The 11424-nt window shown below is 34.5% G+C and overlaps 1 protein-coding gene across 1 annotated transcript; it reads right to left on the reverse strand.

Annotated features, from left to right (window-relative positions):
• Positions 1–751: 751 nt before the first annotated feature.
• Positions 752–2503, reverse strand: LOC115876127. The gene has a single exon (XM_030891816.1). It carries the CDS (start codon positions 2501–2503, stop codon positions 752–754), a length of 1752 nt encoding a protein of 583 aa, XP_030747676.1.
• Positions 2504–11424: the final 8921 nt, after the last annotated feature.

Genomic DNA, 11424 nt, shown 5'->3' on the forward strand with positions numbered 1-11424 from the left:
AAGTGCTTGGTTTTTTAATTCAAGTGGGTCGGCACCCCGAGAAACTATGCTGCTGGATTGATTTCTGTATTTATGTGGCTCCAGGTAATATCGGCGGTAAGACGTTGGATTTCCGCTACCCGGTTACAAATAAAAATAAAAGTTTTCCACTGGCTAGGCTCTGCATTAAGCCAGTCCAATACGATGGTTGAGTCGGTAAAAAGGACAGTATCGTTTACAGGGAAATCTAAAGCTTTTATTGTTTTTTCTAATAAACGAGCTAGTAAAAGTGCACCGCACAGTTCTAATCGAGGTAGGCTCATGGAACTTGACGTTAAAGGAGCTAACCGAGATTTCGCGCATATTAAGTGTGACTCGATTTCGTCACCGTTTTCGCTAACTAAATAAATACATGCTCCATACGCAAGTTGTGAAGCATCGGAAAATCCGTAAAGCCTTTTGGGTTTTTTGAAAGACTGGCCTTTTAATACACAACGCGGGATTTGCAACGACTTTAAATTTGGTAATTTACTAACGAAATCTAACCATTCGATCGAAATATCTTCTGGAACATCGGTGTCCCAGTTCACTTTGGAAATCCAAATCCTTTGTAAAATCAATTTAGCTTTAACGATTACAGGACTAATTAAACCCAAGATATCGAAAAGCTGTCCTATCGCGGCTAAAACCGTTCTTTTCGTAATTTTGAAAGTATCGATTTTTATATTATAATTATATCCGATGGTATCCATACTAGGATTCCAAACTGTGCCTAACGTTTTCGTTTCGCCTTCCCCTGGTATACAAAGTCTTCGTTTGGCGTATAGCCGGAAATTTCTAGAACGCGGTGATCATTGGAAATCCATTTTCGCAAATTAAATCCGAATTTCGATAAAATTTTGTTGATTTTTATTTTTAAGTCAATAGCTTTGTCAAGGTCATGATGACCAAAAATTAAGTCGTCCATGTAAAAATTATTGATAATAATTTGACTTATTTCGGGGTTAGAATCTTTAATTTTAAGACCGATTTCATGCAGTGCGCGAGTAGCCAAAAAAGATGCGCTAGCGGTACCGTAAGTCACCGTATTTAACTGATAATGGATTATTTCTTTAGTTTCATTATCTCTCCAAAGTATACGCTGTAAACTACGTTGTGATTCGTCGATCAATATCATTCGATACATTTTTTCTATGTCCGCTACGATTAATATTGGATAAGTACGCATTCTTAATACGACGTCAAAAACATCCCGTTGAACTTTCGGTCCGACTTTTAACACGTCATTTAAACTAAGCCCAGAATCAGTTTTTAAACTAGCGTTGAAGACAACTCGTACCTTTGTAGTACTACTACTCTCCTTTACAACCGCGTGATGGCTCAAGTATACGCACACCTTTCCAGGTTGATCTAATTCCGGATTAATTTCCGACATGTGTCCTAACTGCTTATATTCGTTTAAAAAATCCGCGTATTGTTGTTGTAAATCGGGTTTTTTTGCTAAACGTCGCTCTAAAGATAATAAACAATTTACGGCAATAGAATAGGAATCGCCCAATGCTAAATAATTTTCTTTTAGCGGAAGTTTTACGATGAATCGCCCGTCGGAATCGATTTTGTAATTTTCCCGAAAATGTTTTTCACATTCTAATTCTTCGTTACTTAATTCATTTTGTTTATTTTCAATATTTTCTATTTGCCAAAATTGTTGAACGTTATTATGCAACATTTTATCGCGTTCTTGATTTAAAGTTAAAAAACAATTAGTATTTGCGTTATTAGTGCGGTGGTTTGTCGTTAATTTATGTAAATCTAAAGGTCCTACAAGAACCCAACCGAATTTGGTGTTCTGTAAAATAGGCGCGTTGTCTCCGAAGAGTATTTTTTCACTACTCAAACAACGGAAAAATATTTCGGTTCCTATTAAAATGTCTATAGGCTCTGAATTAAAAAAATCAGGATCGGCCAACGTAATATTTTCGGGCATATTTATTAAAGTAGGATCGAAAGAAACTTGCGGCAATTTTGTAGTAATCTGACTGATTACCAAGAATTCAATTTTAGCCTGGAACGCATCATTTAACGATCTTATAGTTGTTTTAATTTTAGACGATACCCTACAGGACGCGTTATTTATACCTATAACCGGCATATTTATTTTGTTGCGTGGTAATTTTAATTTATTGCAAAGTTCTTCCGAACAAAAGTTTGACTGGCTCGCGGAGTCTAATAACGCGCGACACTTTACCGTCCTGCCGTTTGAATCTAAAATATTTACGTATGCTGTAGCAAGCAAAATCTGCTCGTCGTTTTCACCTTGGCTAGCAGCTGATGCCGTGGCGGTACTATACGGAGCCGTCTGCATTTCACCGACTTCGCTTGGCGCGTTACGTAGCGAGCCCTTGTCAGCTCTGTTGCCGGGTTGAGCACGTATGTCAGTAGTTTCATTTTCGCAATTCCTGTGTACCTCTAAAAAATTATTTGAAGCGGGAATTTGTAAATTTGCGGTGTTACCGTCGTTCATAAGAGTTACAGCGGCAAACGTATTATTATTTTGCGGATTTCGATTTGTATTATTATCGGAATTACGATTTGGTGGATTTCGATTCGAATTATAATTATAGTCGTGTAATATTGAGTTGTGCTTTCGATTGCAAACCTTACAGGTTTTACTTGTACATTCGTTGACGCTATGCCCGGTTTTCAAGCAGTTCGTACATATTCCTAAACGTTTTAATTCGAAAAATCTACTTTTAAACGGCAACGCGAGTAGTTTCGGACATTTGTACGTATAATGTGAAGTTTCGTGGCAAAACGAACAATTGCCGACATCGTAAAATTGTAACGGTTGTTCTTGCCCTTGATTTAAAGGAATATTTGCGTTAACGTGTGCTACAACTCCACGATTGGGCACTGAGGTTCCGCGATTTTGGGGGTTTCTTTCGTGTGTATTTTTTTCGTATACGCTTTGATTTTTATTGTCGATAGTTTCGAGCACTTGACATTTGTTTTTTAAGAACGATATAAAGTCTTCGAAGGTAGGAGAATCTTGCTTGTTAAAAATTTCCCATTCTTTTCGGGTATTGTTGTCTAATTTTTTGCGCAATTAGATAAATTAGTAATGTATCCCAGTGATCTACCGGTTGTTGTAGACTGGTTAAAGCTCGGAGATTTCGCACGACGTTATCGATAAGTTTACGTAAATTTGGATATGATTCTTTCGTGATGCTCGGCATTTCGAATATATTTCGGACGTGGCTGTGGATTAACACTCGCTTATTTTCATATCTTTCGCGTAATAACTTAATAGCTTCATTATAATTAGATTCGCAAATTTCTAAAGAATGTAATACCTGTGCTGCTTCCCCTTGAAGGCAGGATTGCAGATAATAGAACTTTTGTATTTTTGTCAGTTCAGAATTTTTGTCAACCAGCGCTTGAAAGATCTCAAAAAAAGGCAACCAGTTTTCGTACGTTCCGCTAAAATGTGGCAACGAAATAGACTGTAATTTAGCGCTGTTACTACTATTGGGCACCAGACGGTAAACTCGCGGGTATGCTTGTATTTAAATTTGAATGCACGTCACGATCATGCTGTTCTATTAAATCGTTCGCCAAAGCGGCTGCGTTGAAGTATTCGTCTTCAAACAATATTCTCTCTGGTTCCTGAGAGGTATCCAATTCCTCTAATTTGGTTTGAATAGCTTCAAACTCTGCCCAAGCTGTGTCGAGGTTCGCTTTTCTTACTTTTAAAACCGATATATTAAGATTTTGACTGTTGACAAAATTATTAAAGCGTGTTAACGTGGCTTTTAATTGGCCCCTACGATATACCAATCTTTTGATCTCGACTGCCTTCGTGGCGGCACTTTGGGCTGCTGTATTTTCAGAGTCGTTAATTTTTTTTTTTTAAATTTTAATTTTTTGAATTTTATCAAATTTTAATTTTCGTTATAAAAAAACTACATAAATTGCAAAAATCTATTTTAAACTACGTCCAAATAAACACTACGAATCCAAATTTTAGCATGCAGATGGGTACATTTATAAGCGGCAAAACTAAGCAGGGATTACTACGGTTAGGACTTATTAAATGAAAGGAAACGACCTGTTAAATTTCTGGACTCCTTGCTGCTTGCTGTTCGGCTTGGCAACGTTGCGGCTCCTCCAACCAGGAACAATGGCGCTCGTCTTGACCGGCGAACTTTACGCGTTTACGATTTGTTTACGATCACTTTTCCGATTAATTCTGCTCTAAGGACCAAAATGTTTTGTTCTAAGATTATTAGTGGACTGTAATAGGTATGAGTTTAAAGAGGTTTTGAACTTTTGACACTTTTATTTGTTATTTTTCAGCGGCGATCGGGCGGCCTTGTGTCTTACTTGAGTTTTGTCTATAAACTGAAACTTTCGTCAGCTGAGCGCGGTTGCCTAATTGCTTGGTTGTCTGGTAGATGTCGTTAAATCAATTTAAAATAATTTACAATAAAAATACAGAAACTAGACAGAAATAGTTATCAAAAGGTGTCGGACATGTTTGCTGCTCTGTATCCGAATAGACCGATACCTGGAAAATCTACAATCGCAAGGAATATCCAGAGAATTGAGACCTAAGGTACCCTAATAAATAACTGCAGATGTGAAGCAAGGCAGGAACAAAGAGAAGATGCAAGAAAAGATACCGACTTGGAAGTTTTATTGTGCGTGGAAGAGAACGATGGAAAGATCAGCACAAGGAAACTTGAGGATGAAATAGGAATAGATCACACTACAGCGTTTCGAATTTTGAAACGACATAAATACTATTCATTCAAATATAAAACGTACCAAGAGCTACGAGAGGGGGACGAAATACGGCGACAGGCGTTTTGTTTTGATATGATGGAAAGAGCAAACACGGATAGGCAATTTTTAAAAAATATAACTTTCACTGACGAGTGCATGTTCACCTTAAATAATGAACCCAATGTTCAAAATTATCGATATTGGAACAAAGAAAACCAACACAGGTTTGTCAAAACAAGGACGCAATATCCACAGAAAGTAAATGTTTGGGCAGGGATATTCGGACACAATATTATCGGGTCATTATTTCTTACGCGAAATATAAATGCAGAATATTATTTGGAACTACGCGAAAATCATATTTTACCTGCTTTACATGATGCTGCTAGGGAAAATCAGGAAGTTTGGTACCAAATGGATGGCTGCCCGGCACATAGTACCCTGGCTGTTCGGGAATATTTAGACAATAGTTTTAACGGAAACGTTTTTGGACTAAATCATACAGTAAATTGGCCAGCAAGGTATCCTGATATTTCGCCAAATGATTTCTTTCTCTGGAGCCATTTAAAAAACAGGATATACAAGGATAAAAAATACCCAAATCTAGACGAGTTAAAAATGCTATTTCTGCCGAATGCAATAGAATTTCAGTTTATCAACTAGCGAATGTAAGAAGAGAATTTTATGATCGCCTGGGTTATTGTCTAGCAGTCGATGGAAGAATATTTGAACATCTTAAATCCTAAAGTTCTAACAATTTAATAGTACCTAAATTAATAAATTGTAGCGTTTTTTAAACAACCACCACTGCGAACGGCAGCTTTTCATCGGAGAGCAGTCGTGGATAAGGTATTTCACTGGAAAGAAAACTAATTAATAACAATAAACAAAAAAATAGATATTGGGCGCCAGGCATGTACAGAGAAAGAAAACACAGTTGTATAATACTTAAAATTAATGACTATATTTATTCGTGATGAATTCTGATGGTAAATAGCATTGTACAATTAATATAATTATTATAGTGGTTACTTGTTGAGTAAAACTATATATGTAAATAATATTAAATACGTTCTATGAAAAGACTATAAAGAAAATACAATGCGTGTAACATTAGAGAAAATATAAGAAAAGTAGCATTACTTTATTTAAATTGTTAAATTTATATGGTGTTCAATCAGATGTGTTGCAACCTGTAGATTCTAGAATCTATCTCGTCATTCATCTATTAGTATAGCGAAATAATGATGTCTATAGAAAGTAATACCATTACAATGCGTGATATTATGAAATCTAAAATCTAAATCACACTTTTACTACTGCATTGACATAAATATTCTTAATAATCTAACCACTAAATATAGTCTGTACGCTATAGTTTAAATGTACGTTACTGTTTAAGACTGAAAACATTTTAGGTGTTAAATGCAATACCAGAACTTAAAATTACACTTAGCTGTTCTTTAATGTAACCCTGCTTCAACCAGTAGCAGCGCGAGGAGGTCTTGCATCTCTGCACTGTCTGTCGGCGATCCAGGCTTAGAAATGGGGTGAAGCAGCACGGGGCTCAAGCCACACCCACGCTGGGGCACTCTATGTGAAGACAAATCAATCCTACAGGGGACACTTGTCCATGGGACATCCGTCCATAAGACAGTGGCACAAGGGAATACTAGGACCTTGGATAATACCCGTACCTTGTAAATAGTCCGTCCGTAAGACCCTAAGAACATGAAACCCATGTTTAAAATCAAACACCGTCTAATAAACAAAATGAACCTACCTCGAAGTACTTCCGAGGGCTCAATAAATAATAAATAATCTGTCCTTTCTTCCAAATGACATTCTGGAGGCCAAAAGCAAAGGGACGCCAACGTGCCAGCCAAATACAAATACAAGTTGGGCCATCCGTAACTCTACCCTAAAAATATTCGCTAATAATAACGAATCTAAAAGGAAAATAACTCAGCTTTACCTGTAGCTTCGAAATGGCAGCTGATTCAGATAATACAGCCAGATTTAAATGACCACCATTTCTCAACACTGGGACTAATGGCGTCTAAGAGGCCGAACGGTCCAACCAAAAGTGAAGTTAGATCACAAAGAATTGACAGAAGCGAAGTTGACAGCGCGCGCTCCCACAGAGCGATACCATAAATCCTTACAGCCGTAGCTACTGAATAGGCTTATATCTGGGAACGTAAAAATTGCGCGTCAAATAAGCTATCCGGCTTGAACGAGAGGGAATCCGGTGATGATAGGCCAGATATCATATATCATATGTAAAAAAGACATGTAACGAACTAAAAACGTTACAAAATTATTGAATATTGTAATAATACTATAATTAACCTTGTAACTGATTACTTTATTTTACTTTAATTCATATTAATTTGTATTTATAAAAACATTTTTAAGATTTCCGATGTAGGAATGAGTTTTCAATAATAATAAAGCACTAAATAGGTAAATTTCTGAAATGACAACTTCATTTGACAGTTATCTTTTACCTTGACTGGTGCTCATAAGTAAATACAGGGCCATAAGAAAGGAGAAATATTTAAAAAGAAATCGGCGATAACTCGTAAACGAGCTAATCAAAAATATCTAAAGTTATTCTTTTGAATGTGGGTTTTAGTGCTCTTTAATAAACCTAAAGAATTATTCTCTAAAATAATTAGGGAAGCCAATAATTGACCCCATTAAAATTTACATGGGATTTCCTATGTCCCGTCCGACGATGCAACACCCGGTATACCTATGTGACGAATTCATCTCTCCAAAAAAATCCTATATAGGTATTTCGCAACTGCAAGAAAATCTACAAAATAAATTAGTTTAGTTTGGTTTACTTGTCAGCAGTGGCTTACAAATGTACACATTTGCCAAACGGACAAAAAAATGCTTAACGTTTCGGAAAGTTTATCTCTTTCCGTCGTCGGAAGCAAAAAAATACAAAGAATAAAAAAAACTATTTAAAATATTTAAATGCAACTATTCGGGAACACTTTAGTTTTTTTTTAAACAGATACGTCTACAAAACCGTTGACGTTCTGTTCAAATAATATTATATCAAGTTAAACTTGAAAATTAACAATTACTACCTGATAACAATTATTTAATAAGCTAAAACCAAAAAGCTTCAAATTTTTTGTATGATTATTTTTAATTTGTTTTTATTTTTTACGTATGTTTATTTATGTTATGTTCTTTAAAATCAAAGAAGCGATTGCCATACAATTACTGACATCTACGGATGCATGAGGAATACACTTATTTTTATTACATTGCACATTAAAAAAACTCTTTTATTTTTCTTTTAGAGGCTATCGCTTCTTTCATAATAATTTTGGCGTTCTTGAAATTTATTCTGTGCCCTGTCAATGCTGACAAATGTTTGTGAAAGTCGCCCTTTCTAAATTGTAATGGCTGCATGATAAGTTTAAATAGTTCTAAAAAGTCATTCTGTTTAGTTAATGAAATTAATCTATTATTATTATCTATATTTATTAGTAATCATTGTATGATAGTAGAAATTGATAAGACGAATTGTCAGGTCAGGAACTTGGAACACCCTAAATAGGAAAGTTCCACTCCCCTTACAACTTTGAGGAACACCTCACTGTAATCCTGAGCAAGAGAAAAACGTTTAGCAGGTAAAAGACCATACCATAACGAGGTAAGCATCATTAGCTTCGAAAACCAAAGAAGAAATAGGGATAGGAGTATTTGGGTCGAAAACTAAATATTCCGAACCAATGGACAGGCAAAACACAAAAAGAATACGAAAAGAAATCTATTTAAAATGTTTAAATTTAACAGCTGTTGAATAGTTATTTTTTATACAAGACGATAAAATGGTATGTTATCGTCGACCGAAAAGATTAATTCACGAGCGATGAAATCGCGAGTGAATTAATTTCGGGAGGCGATAATGCAATTTTATCGTCGTGTATAAAACAATATTTTTTTTGATAGCGAGTTACGTTTTAAAACATATTCAGAAATTATTATTTCAAGGAATTTATTACGAGTAGAAAAAATATTGTGCTGGGTTGGCGTTGGTGTCTATGTAATTTGGCAAAAAAATAAAGCTGTCTCTTTAGTTGTCAGTTTTAAGTCAATATTTTTTAATTCTCTTTCGTATCGATTGCTGATTGAATTGGAGCCAGAAATGGCTCAAAACGAATTAAGTAAATGACCAACAGATATTCAGGCTGAGGCGACAAACGCCATATCCAAACTACTTCCATCTAAGTCCCGAATAACTTATGAAAAGGGATACAAAAATTTTCAAAAATAGAAGCAGTTAAAAAACGTGCGACAAGAAATGAAGTTTTTAACCTATCCTCGATGTTAAAGTATCATTTAATCTACCCTTGCGGTTAAAGTACTGTTTTATCTAAGTACTATTTTTGATAGATATAAGGCAATTTTAACAGTTGCTATGGAAAAAACATATAAACTGAATAATTTATCTATAGTTTATCTGAAAGAGAGAGAGAGGTAGTAAAATACTGAAGGATTTATTCTTGATTAAACTTAAAAAAACGTATTATGAAACTAGTCAGCGTAGATAGATAACTAAACTAGAGGTGTTTTTTATTTATAATCGTTTAACATTCTCTCATTTTCTATCAATAAACTAATACAAATTTATAAAAATGCAAATAATAACTATGACTTTTTAATTTTTGAACAATTTATATATTTTCTCTAATTTCTTTACACCTTCTTTATCATTATTCTGTTATTTTTCTGAATGCATTTTTATTCTAAACCAATTACAGTATCAATATTCTATTACAATAATATTAATATCGTATTTATTATTAAATGAGTGTGCACATTCATATTTCCAAGTATAATTGTGCAACTGCAAGGTAATTTTTCCATTCAATTCAATAATATTACAATACGATTTATTTCATAAAGGTATATGCAAAAACATATTAATCGCATAAATTGCTTTGATATTGAAGGGATTTATAATAACTCTACAGGGTGTTTCGAAAAACATGTGTCATATTTATTTATTATATCAACATAGATAGGTCGAAAAAAAACTTTGACCCCCTGTAGGTACAATATATAGCAGAATCGGACATAAGATTATATAAAAAATAAATCCTACTTTTACGTGAGGAATCTCACCACAAAAGATGGCACACATTTTTTGATACATCCTGTATTGTATGAGAAAAACACCTAGTTTTAATATTTATAACACTGTTATTTAGTATTAATTAATTAAGGTAATTTGAATTTCGCGGTAAAGGTTGGTAGTACCGCCCCAAATTTTGCATTAACCTGTCAGATAAGGTTATGCTAATATGCTGTCATCAAAACACAAACCCACTCACCTAGTTGTTTCATGATAACGAATGTAAATTATGGTAAAAAAATAATGTTTAGTAGGCTTGTGACACACCGGTAGATAAAAACATGCAGATTTCTATTTTTAATTTTAGTTTAAACTTATTATTCTGAATAGAAAAATATTGTTAACACGCTAACCGTATTGTACAGGGTGAGCGGAACTCGATGTCTCACCTCTATTATGAGAAAAAAAAAATCTGAAAAGATGTTTTTAAATGGGACAATAAAGTGTATTTTAAGCCAAATTTGCATACTTCTCCATATTTGGAAATTGATATAATGACGTCATCGATTTATATTTTCCCAGAAACATACCTATATTTTAGCATATTTAAATAGATTTGATTTTTCCGAACAAATTTTATAAACAACAGAATTTGCTCTCTCATTCAGTTAAAAAATTACAAGCAAATCTGTAAAAAAATACTTTTTTAAAATTCGCAATTATCACGATTTAAACAAGTAGCCTTTGGAAAAAATAGAAAAGTCGCATCTGTCAATTAAACTAATTATTAACAAGCAGTCAAACAATTTTTATTGTCATTTGCATTGTAAAAATGTTCACGCACAACGAAAAGGTTGACATGTTATTAGTTTATGGCGAATCTCAGAAGAATCCTAGAAGAGAAGTTCAGTTATACGCACGAAGATATCCGGAACGTGTTATTCCAAGTTTAAAAGTGTTTGCACGATTGGAACGCAGTTTACGTGCAAATAACGAGGCATTTTCTTCTCGAAAGGAAAAACAGATTGTTAAAAGGGCCAATTCTGACAATACCGTTGCGACTATTTTGCAGTATTTTGAAAACCATCCAAGGAACTCGATTCGGAAAGCCTGTCGTGAGTTGAATTTGAAATACAGTTCTGTGCGAAAAATTTTACGAGAAAACGGTTATCATGATTATAAACTTCACAACTTAGAACACCTGTCAGACGAACATCAACACCGATGAATTAATTATATTGCCCAAACGATGGTAAACTTAGATAATGGCAATCGGTTGCTTGAACATGTGTTGTGGACGGATGAAAGCCGTTTTGTCAGTAATGGTAAGCCCAATAAGAAAATGAACATTTTTGGGTTACTGAAAATCCATATTTTGTCAACCCGATTGATAATCAAAGATATTTCGGAATTAACGTTTGGTGTAGTATTAAACAACTGTTTGGTACTCCCAATATTGACGTATGGCTGCGAATCGTGGACTCTCAGGCAGGCGGAACGTAAGAAGATCGATGCTACCGAGATGTATTGTTATAGACGTATGCTCCGTATCCCAT

This window comes from Sitophilus oryzae, unplaced genomic scaffold (genome assembly GCF_002938485.1).
Source record: "Sitophilus oryzae breed Bouriz unplaced genomic scaffold, Soryzae_2.0 scaffold_1400_pilon_pilon, whole genome shotgun sequence".
NCBI lineage: Eukaryota > Metazoa > Arthropoda > Insecta > Coleoptera > Curculionidae > Sitophilus > Sitophilus oryzae.